At 48.5% G+C, this 24,449-nt stretch overlaps 1 protein-coding gene across 1 annotated transcript in view; it reads right to left on the bottom strand.

Annotated features, from left to right (window-relative positions):
- LOC137438635 (peptidyl-prolyl cis-trans isomerase FKBP4) overlaps positions 1-24,449 on the bottom strand; it is a 64,430-nt gene that overhangs the window by 15,915 nt on the left and 24,066 nt on the right. Inside the window, exons 5-8 of the mRNA XM_068133858.2 lie at positions 17,677-17,833; positions 7,434-7,524; positions 7,174-7,257; positions 6,005-6,190 (exon numbers count right to left, since the gene is read on the bottom strand). Coding sequence (XP_067989959.2) covers positions 6,005-6,190; positions 7,174-7,257; positions 7,434-7,524; positions 17,677-17,833 — 518 coding nt within the window. The remainder of the gene's footprint in view (positions 1-6,004; positions 6,191-7,173; positions 7,258-7,433; positions 7,525-17,676; positions 17,834-24,449) is intronic.

Genomic DNA, 24,449 nt, shown 5'->3' on the forward strand with positions numbered 1-24,449 from the left:
CTGGAGTGTGGCTCGTACCGAGCGATAAAGTTATTGGAGCATGGACTGAAGGTATTGGAAAGGGTGTTGGAGAGGAGGATAAGGAAGAAAGTGAAGATCGACGAAATGCAGTTTGGATTTATGCCAGGAAGAGGAACGACAGACGTGCTTTTCATTGTGAGGCAGTTGCAGGAGAAGTACATGGAGAAGAGGAAGAAGTTGTTTCTTGGGTTTGTTGATCTGGAGAAAGCATTCGATAGGGTTCAACAACAACACAACATGCATTTTAAAGGCCATTTTCCCTGCTAGAGCGGGGGTTAGCCTTGCGGTCCCCAATGACAATCTTCTCCATTTTGCCCTATTTTCTGCATCTCTCCTTGTCATACATGTTTGTCATACATCCTTGTCATACATGTTTGCCCCCTGCCCGCATTTCTTCTTCCACCATCTTTAGCCAAGTCTTTCTCGGTCTTCCCCGTCCTCTGCTTCCTTCTACATTCATTTCCATCACTCTTCTCAACCAGTCACTTTCATCCTTCCTCAACACATGACCAAACCATCTCAACCTGTTCCTCTTCACAGCATCAATCACAGGCTCTATTCCCATCATCTTTCGCAATTCATCATTTGTCTTCCTCTCTCTCAACGATACTCCACACATCCACCGAACCATTCGCATTTCCACCCTTTCCAACCTTCGTTGCTGCTCTACGTTCATTACCCATGTCTCGCTCCCATAAATCATAACACTTCTCACACATGCAGCATACACCTTTCCCTTCAGCTTCAACGACACTCCCCTCATCATCAGCATGCCACTCAGTTCCCGAAACTTCTTCCATACACATCTCACTCGAGCAACCGTTGCCGAGTCTGATCCACCTTCTCCATTCAGCATGTCTCCGAGGTAGCAAAATGTTTTCACACCTTCCAGCTTCACGCCGTCTCCAAGATCCAACTCAACATTTCCTCCATCTGCAGCTCCCTCTGTGCACACCTTACATTTGAATGTAGCTGCCACACTGGCTAATGACCCTCTCAGACCACTACATTTTTTATGAACCCACTCAGCGCACATTGTACATTGAATGGAGTTGAGTTCACTCCGACACCCTTCCTACACACAGCACAGGGCCACTTCCCAGTTCTTTCCACCTCACCACATGCTTTACCACTTGCCATCACCTTCGTCTTTCCGATATTCACCTTCAGACCTTTTGTCTCCATACATTCCTTCCACGTGTTCATCTTTTCCTTCAGTCCATCCATACTTTCCGCAATCAACACCAGATCATCTGCATACAACAACTCCCACGGTAAACCCTCCTTTACGTTCTGAGCCAGCATCTCCATCACAGCTACAAATAGTAGTGGACTTCGTACCGACCCCTGATGCACTCCCACCTTCACCTCAAACTCACCACAACTGCCTCACAATAAAAAGCGCGTCTGTCGTTCCTCTTCCTGGCATAAATCCAAACTGCATTTCGTCGATCTTCACTTTCTTCCTTATCCTCCTCTCCAACACCCTTTCCAATACCTTCATTCCATGCTCCAATAACTTTATCGCTCGGTACGAGCCACACTCCAGAGGGTCACCTTTCCCCTTGTATAGAGGGACGAGGGTACTCAGTTCCCAATCCACTGGAATGCGGCCTTCTTTCACCACCAGATTACAGATCTCTGTCATTCTCTTCACACCCCAACTTCCTGCTGCCTTCAACATATCTCCCACAACTCCCGTCGGCCCTCCCGCTTTTCTACCCTTCATTGCTTTTATCGCTTCCTCAACTTCCTTCTCAGTTATCTTCTCTGCCGGTCCTAAAACAGGGTTACTCTCTATGTTGCCATCCCATTCATTCTCTGTATTCAACAGCATTTCCATATATCTTTTCCATCTTCCTTTAATTCCATCTGGGTCGACAACGATTTGTCCCACTTCATCCTTCAAGCAACTCGCCCCCATCACATCACACCTCTCTTTCGCTATCTGCTTTGCAATCCTGAATACTGCTTTCTGACCCTCTTCCGAATCCAAGCGTTCTCCGAACATTTTCCTACATGCCTCCTGCGCCTTTGCTACCTCTTTCTTTGCAGCCTTCCTGGCTGCCTTATAACTTTCATGCTCTGCTGTTTCTGCTCCCGTACCCCTTGCCTTCTGCCACTCCTTGAACTTCTTCCTCTTCTCGTCAATCCTCTTTCCAACTTCATCATCCCACCACCATGTTTCCGAGTGCCTCGGTGGTCCTTTTGTCCATCCACATACCTCACCAACGGCTCCCAACAGACTAGCTTTCATCGACATCCAACCACTTTCAAGCTCAACCACATCATCCTCGACCCTACTCAGCCTCTCTTTTAATGCCTCCCTTACTGTCACCTCTTTCAACCTCCACACCTTCATTCTCGGTTGGTACTTCACCCGCCGAGCTCTCCTCGCACCTTTCACCCTTACGTCGCAGACAGCCAAGTGGTGCTGTGAAACATCCTCCTCCCCCGGGATCACCTTTGTGTCCCGGAGGTGCCCCCTATCTCGCCTACGCACCATCAGGTAGTCAACGGTTGTTGTCGACCCACCTGACGTGTATGTAACAAGCTTATTATCCTCTTTCTGGAACTGAGTATTACAAATGAACAAATCAGCTCCATCAGCAAACTCCAAAATCCTTTCACCTTCTCCATTTAGGGTTCCACGCAAAGTATTGACATGGGCAATGAGGAAGTTAGGAGTGGAGGAATGGTTGATCAGAGTAGTGACGGCAATGTACAAAAGAGCGCGCACAGCTGTAAGGACGAAGGACGGGAACAGTAGTGAGTTTGAGGTGAAGGTGGGAGTGCATCAGGGGTCGGTACCAAGTCCACTACTATTTGTAGCTGTGATGGAGGTGCTGGCTCAGAATGTAAAGGAGGGTTTACCGTGGGAGTTGTTGTATGCAGATGATCTGGTGTTTATTGCAGAAAGCATGGATGGACTGAAGGAAAAGATGAACAAGTGGAAGGAATGTATGGAGACAAAAGGTCTGAAGGTGAATATCGGAAAGACGAAGGTGATGGCAAGTGGTAAAGCATGTGGTGAGGTGGAAAGAACTGGGAAGTGGCCCTGTGCTGTGTGCAGGAAGGGTGTCGGAGTGAACTCCATTCAATGCACAATGTGCGCTGAGTGGGTTCATCAAAAATGTAGTGGTCTGAGAGGGTCATTAACCAGTGTGGCAGCTACATTCAAATGTAAGGTGTGCGCAGAGGGAGCTGCAGATGGAGGAAATGTTGAGTTGGATCTTGGAGACGGCGTGAAGCTGGAAGGTGTGAAAACATTTTGCTACCTCGGAGACATGCTGAATGGAGAAGGTGGATCAGACTCGGCAACGGTTGCTCGAGTGAGATGTGCATGGAAGAAGTTTCGGGAACTGAGTGGCGTGCTGATAAGGAGGGGAGTGTCGTTGAAGCTGAAGGGAAAGGTGTATGCTGCATGTGTGAGAGGTGTTATGATTTATGGGTGCGAGAAATGGGTAATGAACGTGGAGCAGCAACGAAGGTTGGAAAGGGTGGAAATGCGAATGGTTCGATGGATGTGCGGAGTATCATTGAGAGAGAGGAAGACAAATGATGAATTGCGAAAAATGATGGGAATAGAGCCTGTGATTGATGTTGTGAAGAGGAACAGGTTGAGATGGTTTGGTCATGTGTTGAGGAAGGATGAAAGTGACTGGTTGAGAAGAGTGATGGAAATGAATGTAGAAGGAAGTAGAGGACGGGGAAGACCGAGAAAGACTTGGCTAAAGATGGTGGAAGAAGAAATGCGGGCAAGGGGGTTAACAAGGGGATATGCAGAAAATAGGGCAAGATGGAGAAGATTGTCATGGGGACCACAAGGCTAACCCCCGCTCTAGCAGGGAAAATGGCCTTTAAAATGCATGTTGTTGTTGTATTCTTCACCATTGAGAGATACGGCTAAAAACGATATGAAGCATTCTTCTTCTCCAGCAGGTTCAGGTCCGGATACAGATACGGCCCATCAGTGGGATGTGGTGTTGGGCTAGCAGCTAGGGTGCCGGCTTAGGATCCTAGGATCCTGGGTTCGAATCCCGGTCGATCGCTGAATTAACGCCAGGGGGGTTGACTCAGCCTGTCATCCTTCCGAGGTCGGCAAATTGAGTACCAGTTCACTGGTAATTCCTTGTTTGTCATTAAAGGCGGCAAAAAGGGTTGGCGTCAGGAAGGGCATCCGGCCATAAAACATTGCTTCAAAAAGGGGACCAAAAAACAACAACAACCACGGTTCCCGAAAAAGGCCAACCCCCGCTTGCGGGGAAAAATGGCCTCTAAAGGTGGTTATTATATATATAGTGGGATACAAAACGTAAACTGTTCAGCCTGGCAAAGGTATGCGCTCTACCAAGTGCTGTTCTAGTTTGAAGTCTATGGACATGGAGAACCACATCCACAAGGTGATTCTGGACAGTACACTGTTCACAGATGACTCTCCCAGGCCTGCTTCAGTTTAGTTGATGCTGCAAGCACTTTTGAACTGGTGGAAGCACTAAAGTGGTCAACTCAAATAAAGTCCACTTTTGATGCCATTTGTTTCGTACCAAGTCCCTCTTCCGATAAAGAATGTTTGCCGTGTAATTTCCACTTACTTTCCCATTGAATAGGTAAATAGATAAAAATACATCAGAAAAGCAGCTTGCTTTTTGTTCTTTTAAAGATGGTGCAATCTTGGGAAAATATTACTTCCTGGTCTTATCATCAATCTCTTTGAACAACAACACAAATTTGATGTTAGTCTGCACAATGAGTGATGCAGCCATAATATTTTCACTACTCTATGTATTACACATGTGCACGTGAAGCGAAAAGCAGGGTTAAGCAATTGGTTCATGGCAATCTGTCTGTCACAGTCAGTCCGTCTACCTGTCCACAAAGGTCAGTTTATGATTGACGATTGTCCACAAAGGTCAGTTTATGATTGATTGTCCACAAAGGTCAGTTTATGAACAACTTATTTAAATTGAATGTTATATTTTGAACATGAATCGGAAAACAAACCTGCCGTTTTACAGTAATTTAGCTCATTTGTCCCGACCACACTTGCACAGAAAGTTTTGTTTTTTTGTTGTTTTTTTTTCTTTTCTTTAACTCTGCTGTCTGGCAGTCAAACAAAATTGTAAATCATTCCAAACAGGCAACTTGCTGTTTTTAATTTAAAGACGTCATAATTTAAGGATGTCATTCAACGGAATTTTATTCCTACAACCTTTAAAATCTTTATTTTATTTAAATTGAATTATATACTTGCACAATGTGGAACACAACGCCTTGTTGTCACTTACAAGAACCTCCAGTGTAGCGGGACAGTCAAACCTCACCGTCCATATGTCCGCATGTTCTCGGTCCGCGATTTCACGCATCTTTGCTTCCCTTTTAGACACCCTATCTCTCCCTCTGCGCCAATACACCCACGTACCCATAAAAATTTGAACCCCTCCCACCTTAAACTCGTTTGGTTTTTGTGTTTTTAAACTCTTTACATTTTCGGATAACAGTATTTTCCTTAATTTAACATTATGTGTTAAATTATAATACTGTACCTTAGAGCCGAAAAAATGTAAAAAAAATTGAAAATTTCCATTCTGCGTCTTCCAGTGTTATGCTGCAACATGGAGAAAATGAAATCCGCCCACCTTAAACTCGTTCAGTTTGCACAAGTTTTTCAACACTAAATTTTTAACCAACTTTCAATGAGGATGCAACTGAACAAAAGGAACAAAATAATCTTTCTGAAGAAAAAAGGGTGATATACCGTGGTGAAGAAGAAGACCCAGTGTTCATTTTCATCTTTCGATTGCATCGGGGATTAGATTTTTGAACAACAAACTCGTAGCCGAAGCGTGTCATTACAAATGAATTGTGTTTTACAACTCCTTGTTTTTCATGGAACGCAATATCAATATGACCTCATCTCATCCACAAAGCAAAATCATGAAGTCGTCATGGAAGAAGGCCAAGTGTTTATCAAAAACAGCACCTTGTCAGAGCTTTCTGCAGCAAGAATGGGCTCTCCTAGCCGCAGGTAGCACAACGCCAGGTTGGAGTGGGCGGCCAGCAGCAAGGCCTTGGAGGTGCGGTCCTCGTCTTCAGACATGGCGTACTCATGATCCAACCATGAAGTCAATTTCTTGTACATGGATATGGCCTGGTGTATTTTACCCACCTGCAAAATAACCAAGTAGATTACTGACTAGCAGTGTTGGGAATTGCGGATTATTGTGAAGGCTAATGAAATAAATAAATGTTGAGCAAAACGAATGAGCAACACATTATTTCATTATCTTTATGTTTGAAAACACTTTTAAGGTGAACAACATAATCTACAAAAAAGAAAAGAAAAGAAAAGTCATTTTGGCAAGAAAGCAAAAAGTATAACACTAAATGGATCCCTAATTGTTCTCAGAGATTCCTCCATTGCTGAGGTAGCTTTGGAACCGCAACTTCTGAACAGGTAATACAAAGCACCCATCGTTGTTCAATCAATTCCTGTGATTGGCTCCTTTTGATGCCGAGAACATCCCGATTTAAAAAAATCAATTCGGATTTGTTGTTTTAACATTGCATGTAACAGGTATACAAGACCGGGAAATTATCCAGTATATATATCCCTGACACGCAAGCCTACCAGATCTGAAGGACAAAGTCAGAGAGTCAGGAATAACGGAAACATTTTACTTTCATCAATCTCGAACGACCAGATTGGTGAAAGAAACTGGCAAAGTCTGCAGACGCATGGGAAATGCTCACGAATTATAATAACTATGAAGAAGCTGTCATGATAACCTAGAGGTAATCACACTCGCCTGAGCAGTCTAATCTCAACCGAGCTAAAGAATGTCACTTTGGTGTCTCGCAGGCAAGGCGAGCGTGTGTGCGTGTGCGTGTGGTCCTTCAGATTACGTTAAACTGCGTCTTGTCTGCTGGCATTAGTTGGTGGACGTTTAACATCGCATGGTGTCCTTCACAAATAGACGAGTTATCGCTGGTACCCTGGGTAAATTACAAATTCCTTTCACTTTCAGTAGAATGTCAGCCCTGGCCAGCTGGTTCATGAAAGACTAGTGTCAAAAACGTTCCTCACAAGAAGGTGGGAATAAATAGGGCCATCAAAGTGGTGGTAGTAGTAGTAGGTAGTTGTATAATAACCTTGAAATATTTGCTACCCTTGTCCTTCACAATTGCAGATTGTTCCAGCTTTTCCTTAGTATCCATCTCCCAAGACTCCTTTGCCTGGAAAAGAAAAAGTCAAAGGAATTTCCGAAACATTTCACACAATTGAACAATTACAGACACCAAATAAATACACCCACTCACTCCTCACACAATCCACCGTCTGGTCTTTAAGGAAATTAAAATCACCTTCAAGCTGTAACTTAATGAGAAATCCTCCAAGATGAGAAACTCACCTTCTCAAAGTCCTTGAGTTTCACTTTATACACGACGTCTGTGTTTGGAGCAATGCCAAATTCCTCTTTCCCTTCATCACCAAAGGCATACCTGCAACATGCATTCATTCAACCTCGTTTAAAAAATACATATCTTTATATTTATGTATTCGACTGATGAAATCATCATACGTTTTGATTGATACAGTTAAACATGTGTTAAATCGTTATAATTTTATTACAAAATTATATTTAAGGGATAACATGTCTATCTGCATCTATAATAGTGTGTGTGTGTATATATATAGATATATATATATATATACAGTCACGTGAAAAAGTAAGTACACCCCATGTAAAGTTTTGACTTTTTCAACATATTTCAACATACAGCTATTTGATCTTCATTTCAACAATATTGAAAGATAAAGGTGATATAATATAACAAATATCATGAAACATTTACATTTTGTAGTCCATTGTATAATTTAAATAAACATAAATGCAAATTTCACATGTGGAAAAAGTAAGTACACCATTGGCTCTAATAGGTGGTATTGCCCCCTTTGGTAGAAACAACCTCAAGTAGGCGTTTCTTATAACTGTCTACCACTCTCCGACATCGACTGGGAGAAATTTTTGCCCATTCCTCCATGCAGAATTCTTTCAGCTGTGTGATGTTTGAGGGGTTTCCTGCATGCACAGCTCGTTTCAAATCCGCCCACAACATCTCGATGGGATTTAGATCCGGGCTTTGACATGGCCATTCCAGAACCCTCCATTTCTTTCTTTTCAGCCATTCCTTGGTGGATTTACTGGTATGTTTCGGGTCATTGTCATGTTGCAAGGTCCACCTTCGGTTGAGCTTCAACTTTCCGACAGATGGCCTCACATTATCCTCAAGCACCCTCTGGTACAATGAAGAATTCATAGTGGATTATATGATGGTGAGCTGCTCAGGCCCTGATGCAGCAAAGCTGCAACAACAACAACAACATGCATTTTAAGGCCATTTTCCCTGCTAGCGTGGGGAAACGTTTAAAACATGGAAATTCTGGGGGGGGGGGGGGGGGGGGGGGGCGGCGGCGTCAGCATCACGGCTGCGGTTTAAACATATTCCAACAATATCCAAACAGAACCATGAAAACCATGAAAAACAATCCTGGAAAAGTCTCCAAGCGAGAACGTGGATTTGAGAAAGGAGCAGAGGCGGAAGAAAAACGAGATACAGGGGGCGGGGCACAAGCCGAGACGAGGAGGAGAGCGAACAAGCACGTGTCCGGGAGGAGAGAAAGAATCAATATAGAATTCTTTGTCTCGGGAGGTGAGGTGAGGGGGAGAAAACAAAATAAAAGAAACAAGCAATACAGCGAAGGAAATAACCCAAACCGACAAAACACCGACGGGGGAAGGGAAGCCCCAAGTCACCAGGCCGCGCACGAGGTACGACCCAGAAAACGATGAATTACACACAAGTTTGCACGAACCACAAACCAACACCAACTAGAAACACACAATAACACGTACACAGCAAAATAACCAGTGGAAATTTGACAAAGACAAGAATGGGAAAACACTCAAACTTCGATGCCGTGGAGAGCTCGAAGCACGCCTCACTCGCCCGAGGAACCGCCGAAGCAAAGCTGCCCCAAACCATAATATTTCCACCACCATGCTTTACAGTTGGTATCATGTTCTTGTGGTCAAATGCTGTCTTTGGTTTACGCCAAACATGTCTTCTGGTACTGTGGCCAAATAGCTCTACCTTTGACTCATCTGTCCAGAGCACATTGTTCCAGGAGTGCTGGTCTTTGCCTAGGTGTTCATTGGCAAACTTTAGTCTTGCCCTGATGTTCTTTCTGGACAACAAAGGTTTCCTCCTGGCACACCTCCCATGTAGATCAAATTTGTGCAGCCTCTTTCTCATGGTAGACTCGTGCACTTTGACATCAACAGTGGCAAGAGCTACCTGTAGGTCCCGTGATGACATTCTGGGGTTCTTAGAGACTTCTTTCAGCATCTTGTGGTCTGTTCTCGGGCTGAACTTGCTGGGGCGGCCTGGCCTGAACAAGTTGGCAGTTGTTTTGAATCTTCTCCACTTGTAGATGATCTTCCGGACAGTCGAATGATTGATTTCAAATTGTTTGGAGATCTTTTTAAATCCATTCCCAGACTCATAGGCATCTATAACCTTCTTTCTGAAGGCTTCAGAGAGCTCTTTTGATCTAGGCATGGTGATGCCGCACACTTCAACAACAAAGAGCAAACCAAACTAAATGTCTGAGGTTCCTCTAAGATCCACAAATAAGACAGGTTCCTCCAAGATCCTCTCTAACGATGTTCTCATCATTTGCACCTGAGCTGGTGCACCTGATTCTAATTTGAGGTATTTGAAGTAGTGATAAATGTAGGGGTGTACTTACTTTTTCCACATGCGAAATTTGCATTTATGTTTATTTAAATTATACAATGGACTACAAAATGTAAATGTTTCATGATATTTGTTATATTATATCACGTTTATCTATCAATATTGTTGAAAGGAAGATCAAATAGCTGTATGTTGAAAAAGTCAAAACTTTACATGGGGTGTACTTACTTTTTCACGTGACTGTATATATGTAGTCGTGTCCCCGGGGTTAAGACCCCTGAGTGACGGATGACCAAAACGAGCTTTAACTCCGATGCGTACTTCGAACCTTGGCGCGATTGTCTTTGGCACGCGTGGGAAAGGCCTGAAGCCTTATCTGATCGGACAACCGACACTGGGTTAATCCAGACCCACAAACACAAATATGGGACAAGCAAAATCCACAATACAAGAATGAAATGCAAAAATAAAAAGCTAATGAAAATAAATGCAAGAGACAAAAATGAAAGGCGAGGTAAAAACTATAATTCCTAATTGACACGTCTCCACTCAGACTCGTATACAAACAAGGGGAAAGATTAAATAAAAATAAATGATGTTCCTGCCAGCCGGCACTCAACTCTGGTCTCAACGAGGGGGGTTGACGTTCGTCCCCTCCAAGCGCATCAACAAATGGTACCGAAAACGCCCAGGCGTGAACAAGCAGGCCTTTCGCGCTTCCACAGCCAAGCGAGATGCGGCTTTCTCCTCCCCCGAAAAGCACCACAGTCAACAACACCCCCTCCTCCGAAGTTGCAAACTTCCAAAGCTACGACACATCTCCTCACCAGCGCACCTGAGACAACAGCGTCCCACTCGAGCTGAGAGCCAGAACGAGCGAAAATGCGACTGCCTCCAACGAAAGCCAGCACCAAAAAAAAAGAGACCAAGATGGCGAGACGGCTTCTTTTTGCTCTCCTTGCTCTCAAATGTTCCTCCGCTGATGTCACACTGTCCAATCACCGACGTCCCATTACATCAGTCCATGGCCACGACCAATAGTCATCCTCTGGGCTGGGCCTCACGGCCTTGCTTGGCGCCCAATGACGAAGGTCGAGGCGTGGCCTCCCCGTCACGAGTCGTCGGGGGTAGAGTCTAATCTCTATTCGGGAATGTTTGGATGACGGGGTGCACTTGCCGATCGGCAAATGCTGTTTCTGTCGTCCCTGGCGGCCTGGTCGGCTCATGGAGCCAATCGCCTGGCCGGCTGAGTTTTATAAGAACATTGGGGAAAAACCACAGGGAGGCAATACATACTGGGGATTATTAACCATATGCCCTAAAATGGAACCCTTCGATCCATTCGTGGGTGTTTTTTGTCTGGCACGATTTTGTTTTGCAATAACTTTGTTATAAAAACGTTTTTACCCATGATCTTTCAGATTTCCTTCAAATATAGACCAATGCATATATCTGTGTGTGTATTGGTTCTTCTTTTGTGCAGGATGATGGGTTGGGGGAGGATTTCTTTTTCAAATTGAACCCCTATAATTGTGGGTCTTTTATGGCCTCAGGCTATGTCTCTATAACTTTGTTATAAAGACGTTTTTACCCATTATCTTTCATATATGCTTTGAGTACAGGGTAATACATGTTCCTCTGTGTGTTTTTGGTGGGGGGGGGGGGGGGGGGGGTTCAGGATGGGGAGGAATTAATTTATTATTTAGGACATCAAGACCAGCCTCATCTCCATCTCATCTGCTCCATCATTTGAACACCTGGCTTTTAAACTCCCTAGTCACACGCAGTCAGTCATGGCTGTCGTCTACCGCCCTCCCAAACCACACCCATCATTCCTGTCTGACTTCTCCTACTTTCTAACCCAGCTCTGTTCCCTCTCCCCCTCAATCCTCCTCCTCGATGATTTCAATATCCACATGGACTCCACAATAACCACTGACTTCACTGATTTACTCACCTGCTTTAACTTAACCTCACTCAACATGTCAACTTTCCTACCCATAAACGTGGGCACATTCTGGACATTGTCTGCTCTACTGGATTAATTTTGCACCATCTCTCTGGCTCCCACCTCACCCTCTCTGACCACTTAGCCATCACTATGACCATCAACATCCCCACCCCAGCACCAAGGCATTATCGCACTATCAACTTCCGTAAGCTAAACGCTCTTTCACCTACCTCATTCTCATACACCCTCTCTGAAAAAATGTCCACTTCTCCCTTCGTTGACCTCCACACCCCTTCTGACCTCACTGACTACTACAACCACACTCTCTCCTCCTGCCTTGACCAGCTTGCGCCTATAAAAACCAAATCAGTTTCTTTCACCCATTCTGCTCCCTAGTTTACCCCTGAACTCCGCCTGATGAAAACTCGTGCTCGCCAACTTGAAAGACTCCGCAATAAAACAGGTCTCACAATTCACTCCCAAGCCTACAAGGACCACCTACAGCACTACAAAGATGCCCTCTCCCACGCCCGCTCCGCCTACTACTCTCAAATTATCCACTCTGGCCCTGGAAACCCAAAAGCACTCTTCTCTACAATAAACAAACTCCTCAGCCCCCTGAACACCACCACCCAGTCATTCACAGTAGAAAACTGCATCTCCTTCCTTTCATTCTTCCAAAGCAAAATTGACATCTACAACAGCTTAACCACCACCGCACCCGCTCCCCCTCAAACTACCTGCCCCCCCCTTATCCTGCCAACCCCTGTCTCAGTTCTCCCCAGTCTCCCCTAATGACCTCTCTGAACTCCTCATCGGAATGAAAACTGCCACCTGCACTCTTGACCCCATCCCCTCCAGCTTTGTCAAGGCCTCCCTTCCTGCTCTCTCTCCACTTATCACTGCAACAATAAACTCCTCCCTGTCTACAGACATCGTCCCACCATCCCTCAAAATTGCTGCTGTTACCCCCATTCTGAAAAAACCTGGACTAAACCCTGACATCCTAAACAACTTCAGACCCATCTCCAACCTACCCTTTCTGTCAAAAGTTTTGGAACTCGCTGCAGCCACTCAACTCAAACATCACCTCTCTGCCAATAACCTGTATGAAACATTCCAATCCGGATTCCGCTCCAACCACAGTACTGAAACTGCTCTCCTCAAAATCACCAACGACCTTCTCCTCTCCTCTGATGCCGGCAACCTCAACATTCTCATCCTCCTCGACCTCAGCGCCGCCTTTGACACCATCCTCCTCACCCGACTTGAAACCACCTTTAACATTACCGGCACTGCCCTCTCTTGGATCAAATCATACCTCTCTGACAGACGCCAGTTCATCTCCACCAATAACTGCAAATCCCCCACTGCTCCCCACCCCCAAGGTGTCCCCCAAGGTTCAGTTCTTGGCCCCCTCCTCTTCATCCTGTACCTGTCCCCCCTTGGTCACTTAATCCACCGTCATGGTCTCCAATTCCACTGCTTCGCCGATGACATCCAGCTTTTCATCTCCACCAAGTCCATCTCCACCGCCACCCACTCTATCCTGACAAACTGCATCACTGAAATAAAATCCTGGCTTCAAATCAAGTTCCTCAAACTTAACTATGATAAATCTGAAATAATCATCATTGGCCCAAAAACGCTCACCAAATCCACCCATAACTTTGCCCTCAACATCGACGGTTTGCCAGTATCCACCTCCCCTCACATCCGGAATCTTGGCTTCATCTTTGATCAAACCCTCTCCTTCGACAAATACACGAAACAGATCACAAAGACAGCCTTCTTTCACCTGAAAAACATCGCCCGTCTCCGTCCATCCCTCTCCTCCACGGCTGCAGAAACCCTCATCCACGCCTTCATCACCTCCCGTCTGGACTACTGCAACAGCCTCCTCTATGGTTCACCCTCAATAATCACCAATAAACTCCAAGTCCAATACATTCAGAACTCCGATGCCCGTCTACTCACCCATTCCCGGACCCGTGACCACATCACCCCCGTCCTTTATTGCTTCACTGGCTCCCCATCCCCCAGAGAATCCAGTACAAAATCCTCCTCTTGACCTACAAAGCCCTCCATAACCTGGCCCCATCCTACCTGACTGACCTCCTCTCTAGACACACTCCCACCCGCAACCTCGGCTCTGCTGGTACCAACCTCCTGACCCCCCCCCCCCCAATCCGGACCAAATTCAGATCCTGGGGGGACAGGGCCTTCTCCATCGCTGCTCCCACCCTCTGGAACTCACTACCTCACACCATCAGAGACTCCTCCTCACTCACCACATTCAAAACATCACTCAAGACCCACCTGTTCAACACTGCATTCAACATTTAACCCACAGCATTTAACCCCTGACTATCTCTTCTCCTTCTCCTTCTCCTTCCTTTTGCTTTGATGATTTACCTATTGATTTTTGTCTTTTTGCACTTGTTTTTTGTACTCTGTCAAAGCGCCTTTGGGCTTCTTGAAAAGCGCTATATACAAGCGTTACGCCTAGGTCCCCCGTCGGTGAAGTGATGCGAGTTGACAAAGTGGAAGACGCAGAAAACATGCTATGATATGATATTTCGCTCACAAGGTTCAGACATACATGGAGGCGGCCATCTTGGATTTTGACATGGCGATCCAATTTTCAATAGCGTTCTTCCTTATGCCTAGATATACCCACACACCAGATTAGAAGTTGGTACTTCGCTTATTTTTCAAGATATTCCGCTCACAAGGTTCAGACATACATGGCGGCGGCCATCTTGGATTTTGACGTGGCGACCCAATTTTCAATAGCGTTCTTCCTTGTGCCTAGATACACCCAAACACCAGATTAGAAGTTGGTACTTTGCTTATTTTCCAAGATATTTCACTCACAAGGTTCAGACATATATATGGTGGCGGCCATCTTGGAGTTTGACGTGGCGACCCAATTTTCAATAGTGTTCTTCCTTATGCCGAGATACACCCACACACCAAATTAGAAGTTGGTACTTCGCTTATTTTTCAAGATATTCATCTCACAAGGTTCAGACATACATGACGGCGGCCATCTTGGAATTTGACGTGGCGACCCAATTTTAAACAGCCTTCTTGCTTGTGCCTAGATACACCGACACACCAGATTAGAAGTTGGTACTTCGCTTATTTTTCAAGATATTCCGCTCACAAGGTTCAGACATATATATGGTGGCGGCCATCTTGGATTTTGACGTGGCGACCCAATTTTCAATAGCGTTCTTCCTTATGCCGAGATACACCCACACACCAGATTAGAAGTTGGTACTTCGCTTTTTTAAAAAGATATTCATCTCACAAGGTTCAGACAAACATGGCATCAGACATACATGGCGGTGGCCATCTTGGATTTTGACGTGGGTTGCACCCACACACCAAATTCGAATGCGGTCCTTCGCTTATGCACGCACGCACGCCCGCAAACACGCACGCCCGCACGCACACACGCACGCACGGACGGACGGACACACAGACGGAGGGGAAAACCATAGTCCCCCTTTCGCTCCGCTGTGCGCCGGGGCACAAAAATAAATGTATTATTATTATTATCCCCCCATCCAAAACTATGATCTTCTCTCAACCCGTTAAACCACCACCACCACCCCTCCCAATTTTTTTTTAATCTCCGCCACTAAAGGTGGATGGAGGTTATATTTTCACCCCTGTCTATTTGTTTGTTAGTTGGCAAACAAAATTTTTAATGGACAAGATCCTCTCTCTCTGGAAAGAAAATCCTCTCTGGAAAAGTTATCAGAAATACAACAAGAAAATCCTCTTTGCTGATGACTCCACTCTCTGCCGCTCCATAACTCAACCCTCAAATTGGCAGGCAGCTGCCTCTTCACTTTCTGCAGACCTGGACAATATCACAAACTGGTCAAGCAAGTCGAACATGTCTTTCAATAGTGACAAATCTCACACTCTCACTTTGTCTCTCCGAAAAGACCGTCTGGACAACCCTCCCATCAACTTTCTGAACAATCCTCTTGAAGAAGGAAGTTCTGTCACTCAAGCTTTTGGGTCTCACTATCTGCCATGATCTTTCCTGGGAAAACCACATTTCCAAGCTGGCCTCCAAAGCCAGTCGCCAACTGGGCATCCTCCGTCGTGTGAAGTCCTTTCTGGGCACTTGAGCTCCTCACCACATACAAAGTTTTCATCCGCAGCTCAATGGAATAATGTTCTCCCATCTGGGCTGGTGCTCCTGCCTCACACCTATCTCGGCTTCACACGGTTGAAACCAAAGCATTCAGAATCATTGGAATCTCCTGCGATGTAGCCGATTCTGAGGGCCTTTGTCTCTCTCACCGCAGGCAGGTAGGTGGTCTTTTTGTCTTTTACCGACTCCTCTCTGGCGTTGCTCCCCCTGCGCTGTCTGTGCTCTATCCCCCAAATATTCCTGCAGGACGCACAAGATCTGTCAGCAACCCTCTTCTGATGAAACAGCCAAAATCAAGACTCTTTGCTCACCTTCACTCTTTCATTCTGCTTTTCTCCTACCTCTGGAGCAAACTCCCTCACTCTCTTCAATCCCTCTCCTCCCTCCAGGTCTTTAAAACAGCTGGTCACCGCCATCTCTTATCTTCCCCCATCCAAAACCTTGATCTTTTCTACCCCTGCTAATTTCACCCAAAATCCACTTTTTTGAAATACCAACTTCTTTCCTGGAAGTCCTTGGTGTCCTTGTGTTTTATATTTCTCCCACCCCCCTCCCCCTCCCCACGCCTCCTCCCCCCAAGCCCTCTCCCTCCCACACATCTCCCGATGTCCCTACTCTCAAATGTTGTGTTTGTGTGCTTCCCCTTCTCTCCCCATCTTGTCTACCGCTCCCTCTTTTTATATATTTTGTTTGGCTGTTTGATTTTATTTTTTTTGTGATAAATGTTAGCTCTTTCACGAGCCTCGATTCTGTATACAAAAAAAAACAAAAAAAAAACTGTTCAGCCTGGTGGAGGTTGGCGCGCTACTCTATTTTGCTTATGTATCCATGTTATTCACCCCTTGTGTTCTTCCCTACCCCTCATCGTTATCTGTATCCCTTGTTTGTCGGTCTCCGTCGACTTTGTCCACCCACCCTGCTATTGGCGTTTCCCCTTTCTCCTTCTGTTCCCTTTGTTTTGTTGTTCCCTGATCATTTATGTGTCCTACCTCTAGCACGAGACTTTAAGATGTATATTATAATTAAAATAAAATCCAGTTCATTTTTTTTTTTCTCCCGAGCTCCCCTCCAAATCATTATTCCCGATTGATTTAAAATTCTCCCGACAAATAAAAAAACAAAAACCTCATGTCTGCTCTTCCACAACTGCTGCTGCACAGATTCAGACCACAGCATAACCAGGCATCTTGCGTGATAACATCAGTTTGATGAACTCATCCAGTTTGTTTGAGTCACCTGCAGGGCCCCGGTGTATCGAGCTGCCTTTCAGCCCACTCGTTGCAAGGCCAGAGGCAATGTAAACGAGGCAACAAGGCAGGCCTGCGCATTTCCAACCTGCCCTAAAGAGGCAGTGTAAGCAACCTAGCTTATTCTGCTGGACTACCCTGGCCGAACAAACGCACAAAATAGATAATCTTTTAAAATCACTGGCTTTGTGTGAAATGTCTGTGGCTCACTTTTAGTTAAAATGTAGTTCAACAGATTTAACTGTATTGTGTCAAAGTCTTATTAATGCCATGACTTGTTAAAAAAAATTGAAAACCTTCAAATTTAATTTTAAAAACATTACGAACTGGGTAATTAACTGTGCTGCCGAATTATCTTCGTAAGTTGAAATGAGCGGCAGGTTGTCACAGCTAGATTTCAACGTGAATGCATTGCGAGCAGCAGTTGATCAACAGTTGGTTAGAATTTTGTCTGAATGCATCAACAAAATTTTTTTTGTTTATTTATCTTCATTACGTTTACAAACACTGAATCATACTTGGGTTTTAAGAGGAGCAAGCTTTCTTCTCCCTTTTGCATCTTCTCCAGAGCTTTCTCAACACCGTTTGGAACGCCATGTTCTTCTCCCTCGCCCATGCAGAAGCTCACAGAGCGGCTCTCGAACACGTCATCTCCAACTCTGCCCTCAATATCCACTGCAAAACACACAATCATACTGTTGCAGTTTTGGAAGACCCTGGGGAGACGCATACAACACATAAAGGATGCCTCGCATAGTTATATCAGTCACAATTTTTGTCTCGCTTAATTACCACCCTCCCATGCCAGTGGAAAAGGAAATGCATTGTGTTTGTGTAGAAAGATTTGAACCCCTCTGATTCTCCACCATCTCGACCTTATCTCCCTCACCCTCCCTCTTCCCTTCTCCCTCCCACCCACTCTGAATCTCCATCTCTGAATTGTCCTCTCTCAATTTCCGCCCCCCACCCCCCCTATCAATCTCTCCCCCCAATAGCAATCTCTCTCCCCCCACTAGCAATCTCTCCCCCACCCCCCCACTAGCAATCTCTCTCCCCCCCACTAGCAATCTCTCTCCACCCCACTAGCAATCTCTCTCCACCCCACTAGCAATCTCTCTCCACCCCACTAGCAATCTCTCTCCCCCCGGGAAACGGGCGAGCCAGCGTTCCCTCCCAGCAATGAACGCCGGCCGTTCCGGAAACCTGCTGTTCATCGCGGACCGAGCGTCGGGGCGGCGCTTCCTCTGCGACACCGGCGCCCAGCTGAGCGTCATTCCCGCTTCGGCGGAGGACAGGCGGGCCGCCGTCTGCGGCCCCCCATTGGTCGCGGCCAACGGCTCCGCCATCCGCACTTTCGGCCCACGCACCGTCGCCCTCCGCTTCGGCAGCCAGCTCTTTCACTGGGAGTTCGTGACGGCGGACATCCCCATGGCTTTGCTCGGGGCCGATTTCTTGTGCACCCACGGGCTGCTGGTAGACGTGAAACGCCGGCGTCTCGTCAACGCCGAGACTTTCAGCTCCCTGGCGTGCGCCTTGAGCCGGGCCGCACCCACCGAGTTTTCCTGCGCCCTCCCATTGGCGGACGACTTCGCACGTCTCCTCGCGGAGTTCCCGGCCCTCACGCGGCCGACTTTTTCGGCCATCGCGGTGAGGCACGGCATCGAGCATCACATCCCCACTACGGGCCCGCCGGTGTACGCCCGGGCTCGCCGTCTCGACCCCGCCAAACTCGCCGTCGCCAAGGCCGAGTTCACGGCGCTGGAGCGCCTCGGCATCGTACGGCGCTCCGGCAGCGCCTGGGCCTCGCCGTTGCACATCGTCCCGAAGCCGGGGGGCGGATGGCGGCCATGCGGCGACTACCGCCGCCTCAACGACGCCACTACCCCCGACAGGTACCCCGTCCCGCACATCCAGGATTTTTCCGCCCGGTTGGCAGGGCGGACCATTTTTTCTAAAGTGGACCTGATTCGGGGGTATCACCAGGTGCTCGTCCCCCCGGCCGACATCCCAAAGACGGCCGTGATCACACCTTTCGGCCTCTTTGAGTTCCTCCGGATGCCCTTCGGCCTCAAAAACGTGGCGCAGGCGTTCCAGCGCCTAATGGACGGCGTGCTGCGCGACCTGCCGTTCCTCTTCACCTACCTGGACGACATCCTCGTCGCCAGCACGTCCAGAGCCGAGCATCTCCTCCACCTCCGGACGCTCTTCGGCCGCCTCAGCGAGCACGGCCTGATTGTCAACCCGGCCAAATGTCACTTTGGTGCGGCGACGATCGACTTTTTGGGCCACCGCATCACCCGGCACGGCGCTGTGCCGCTGCCGGCCAAAGTCGAGGCCATCGCCGCTTTCCCGCGCCCCCGCTCCGTCAAGGCGCTGCAGGAGTTCCTCGGGATGGTGAACTTCTACCACCGCTTCGTGCCCCGAGCGGCGCAACTCATGCGGCCCTTGTACGCCGCCCTCCGAGGCCAGCCGGCGAAGCACGACGTCGTCTGGTCCACGGACATGGACGTGGCTTTTGCGGGCACGAAACGGGCCCTCGCCAACGCCACGCTGCTGGCCCACCCGGTACCCCATGCCCCCATCGCCCTCACCACGGACGCCTCCGACTACGCCGTGGGCGCGGTCCATGAGCAATGGGTGAACGGGGCCTGGCAGCCGCTCGCGTTCTTCAGCCGGCAACTCCTGCCCAACGAGCTGAAATACAGCACGTTCGACCGCGAGCTCCTCGGGCTGTACCTGGCCGTCCGCCATTTTCGCCACCTCCTGGAGGGCCACCCATTCATGGCCTTTGTCGACCACAAACCATTGATTTTCGCAATGGCCAAGGTCACGGAGCCGTGGTCGGCCCGCCAGCAGCGCCACCTCTCCGCCGTGTCGGAATACACCACGGACATCCGGCATGTCGCCGGGAAAGACAACACCGTGGCCGACTGCCTTTCTCGGGCCGGCGCCAACGCCGTCCACCTCGGCGTGGATTTCGCCCTGATGGCGACGGACCAGACCACCGACGGCACGGTGCAGGCGCTCAGGGTGGCAGACACGGGCCTCCGCTTGGCTGACGTCCCCTTCGCGGGCACGGTCCTGCTTTGCGACGTCTCCCAGGGCCGACCGCGCCCCGTCGTGCCGGTCTCCTGGCGGCGCCGCATTTTCGCTTCCCTCCACGACCTCTCGCACCCAAGCCGGAAGGCGTCCCAGAAGCTGGTGTCGGCACGCTTCGTCTGGCACGGGTTGCGACGAGACGTCCGCGACTGGGCCAACGCCTGCACAGCCTGCCAAGGTCCACCGTCACACCCTGGCTCCGTTGGCTCCTTTCACCGTGCCAGAGCGGCGTTTCGACCACGTCCACGTGGACCTGGTGGGTCCCCTGCCCCCATCGCGGGGGTTCACCCACCTGCTCACCATGGTGGACAGGACCACCAGGTGGCCGGAGGCCGTGCCCCTCACCTCCACCACCACTGCCGACGTGGCGCAGGCGTTCATCGCCACCTGGGTCGCGCACTTCGGCGCACCGGCGGACATCTCGTCCGACCGCGGCCCACAGTTCACATCCGAACTTTGGGGCGCAGTCGCCCGCTCATTGGGAGTCACTCTGCACCGCACCACGGCCTACCACCCCCATGCCAACGGGTTGTGTGAGCGGTTTCACCGCTCCATGAAGGCCGCACTCATGGCCGGCCTCCAGGACGACGGGTGGGTCGACCGGCTCCCGTGGGTCCTTTTGGGCCTCCGCACGGCCCCCAAGGAGGACCTCCAGGCGTCCACCGCCGAGCTGGTGTACGGCCAGACTCTCTGCGTCCCGGGCGAGTTCATGCCCGACGCCACCAGCCCCTGGTCCGCCGCGCGCCAGCGCACGGACTTCCAGGAGGCCGCCCAACGTTTCGCCCCGGTGCCAACGTCCCGCCACGGCGACCCCCACTCCTACGTCCCCCCAGCACTCCGCACGGCGGAGTACGTCTTTGTGCGCCACGACGCGCACCGGGGGCCGCTCCGGCCACCTTACGACGGACCCTTCCGGGTCCTATGCCGGGACAACAAGTCCTTCATCGTCAGCATCGGCGGCCGGGCGGACCGGATCTCACTGGACTGCCTCAAACCGGCCCACATGGACATCGGCCAGCCACCACGGCTGGCTCTGCCTCCGCGGTGCGGCCGCCCCCCGTCCACTACACCCCCCCGTCCGACCATCCACCACCACACCGGACCCCCCCCCCCCCCCCCCCCGCTACCGGCCAGGGGTCGTTTCGGTCGGGTCATCCGGACCCCCCTCAGGTTGACCTACCTGGACCAAGTCCATTCTGGGGGGGCGTGTGTAGCGACCCATGGGTCCCCCAAGCAAGACCGGCATCAGAATCTCCTTGCTTCAGCCGGTGACGTCACCGGCGGGGATCCCCGGCGCCAGAGTGGCTGGTCACGTGACCGCCAAAGCGTGCCGCGCGTGCGGGTATAATGAGCTACACCTGTAGATCACGTGACCACCGAAGCACGCCTCGTTTGAGAGGCGTGGCTTTCGGTTTCGGTTTCGGTTTTTCTGGCCCGATAAACGGGCTTTTTCGTGTTCCCGAGTTGGTTTTACGAATAAACATCTTCTCGGACGAGTTTGTGCCTTGCCATCCTTTTATCCGTATTCTGCTGGAGTCCGGACTCCTTCACTCTCATGATTTAGCGAGAGCGCCCGAACCGGTGACCCCCGGGGTCACCATGGCGGCCAATTACAATATGGCCGCCGCCCGATCAAGGTTTTGGCTTTCACTTTTGATCCAGATGAGCTACATATACAAACGTGGTGTCTATTTTATGTTTTTTTTCACCATTAGAAACACGTTGGAATGCTTATCTTTACGATTTGGTGTGTCTGGACCCCTAATTTGCATATTTCCAAGATGGTGACTACCCGAAAATGAGTTTTACCATAACTTGTGACTCTTTTGGCAAACATGGTGTCTATTTTATGCTTTTTGAGCATTACAAACACATTGGAGTACTCAGATTGATATGATTGAATCTATCGAGAGCACTCTAATTTGCATATTACCAATATGGCCGCTATCCCGAAAAATACATTTTACGTACATTTTCACCCAGATTGAGTGTAGAGTTGGAGGAACGAGTTAAGATTAAACTGGTGAAAACAATCAACCTATGTTTCTTACATATGTCATTTTTGTTGAAACAATTCTACAAATTGAAGAGTCGAACCCATTCCTATTGATACAGTTAACAACCAGTACATGCATCAATATATGTACAAGTGAGTCGTAATTATGTCCATTGGGGGGGCGGGGGGGGGGGATAAGTTCTCAGGTATATGTTCTCAGTCCTTTTGATTTACCAGGGTGACTGTTTTTGGATAGTAGCTGTTGAGGTGACGAGTGGATTTTTGTTTTATCCTAATCACACAACCAGATTACTCAAATATCGTTGTCTCGACCCTCATTGTTGGTACAGGCACCCTCGCATCCACATATCGAGGTGCAACGGACTCCAGCTTTACAGCATTTGCAGCGCCCACTACATGACGTTTTGCAGCCACAGCGGAGGAGGATGGCGCAGGCTTTACTGGCATCTGCAAGATGCGTCCAGTAAGGTTCCCAAGTCTTGGTCGTGGAGTCCCAGTACCAGCCCCACGTACTGAACTCTGCGATATTTTGCTGGACAGAGGTTGCCTGATTCCAGTAGAAGCTGGCCTGCAGCAGTGCCCTTTTGACATGCTGAACGGGAAGGAGCCGTCAAATGTGTGGCCTGGTTGTAAGCAATACTTGTGTAAAACCAAGGTGGCCCTCATCAACAAAATCGCCTCATCATGATCAATCTGGTTGGAATCATGAGCTCTAGCTACTCTCTCAACCACTTGTTCCTTTCTTGCGATGTATGTGTCCCTCCCTTTCTGGTGTTCACTCCATTCAGGCAGATAGCTGAGAAGATGTTGCTTGAATCTTGTTGTGTGGGGTTCATAATCAAGACACGGATGCCCGCTGTCTTTCATAAGGTTCCGATAGAGTTGCCGCAAATACGAGATTGTGAAGGAGTTATTTGAATCCTCAACTAGCACAACAATTTGCGCAATAGTTAGAGGGTCAAAGGTTGTCCCCCACTCACTGGTAGACGCTTCTCCTTCTTCTGACACCCTTGCAGTGTCACAAGACGCTTGCTGTTGTGCTGCATACCGCAACTTGAGATAACATTTGGCATGGTGGTACATATCTGCTGCATGCACATCGGAAGCTTGTGAAACTAATCTACCAAGAAGCTGAAATTTTTTACTGGATTCTGCCCAGCATCTCAAATTGGAATCAACATTATCTGTTACTGCCTTGTGAAGGTCATCTGTATCCTCCCCCTCACATGTGACACAATGAATACCACAGGCTTTGGGTTGACATGATCGAAGCTTTTTAGGACTCGCTACTAAGGAGGACCCAACATCATGCTTTCGAGCCCTTTTGACACGAAAACTACTACATTAGCTTCTACAGTTTGTGATACGTAGCATTATGTGATTTAAGCGTTGCTACAATACCTGAATCATCATTCAACTGATCAATTGTAACATTAACACAAGAAGGGAGAACAGTGGCACAAACAACAACAACAACAGGCATTTAAAAAAGCCATTTTCCCTGCAAGAGCGGGGGTTAATCATGCGGTCCCCATGACAATGTTTTGCATCTATTTTCTGCCCTATTTACTGCATCTCCCCTTGTTAACCCCCTAGCCCGCATTTCTTCTTCGACCATCTTTAGCCAAGTCTTTCTCGGTCTTCCCCATCCTCTACTTCCTTCCACATTCATTTCCATCACTCTTCTCAACCAGTCACTTTCATCCTTCCTCAACACATGAGCAAACCATCTCAAACTGTTTCTCTTCACAGCATCCATCACAGGCTCTATTCCCATCATCTTTCGCAATTCATCATTTGGCTTCCTCTCTCTCAAGGATACTCCACACATCCACCGAAACCATTCGCATTTCCAACCTTTCCAGCCTTCGTTGCTGCTCTACGTTCATTACCCATGTCTCGCTCCCATAAATCATAACACTTCTCACACATGCAGCATACACCTTTCCCTTCAGCTTCAACGACACTCCCCTCCTCGTCAGCACGCCACTCAGTTCCCGAAACTTCTTCCATGCACATCTCACTCCAGCAACCGTTGCCGAGTCTGATCCACCTTCTCCATTCAGCATGTCTCCGAGGTAACAAAATGTTTTCACACCTTCCAGCTTCACGCCGTTTCCAAGATCCAACTCAACATTTCCTCCATCTGCAGCTCCCCCTGTGCACACCTTACAC

The sequence above is a fragment of the Myxine glutinosa genome, chromosome 13 (genome assembly GCF_964187855.1).
Source record: "Myxine glutinosa chromosome 13, kmMyxGlut1.1, whole genome shotgun sequence".
Taxonomy (NCBI): Eukaryota; Metazoa; Chordata; class Myxini; order Myxiniformes; family Myxinidae; genus Myxine; species Myxine glutinosa.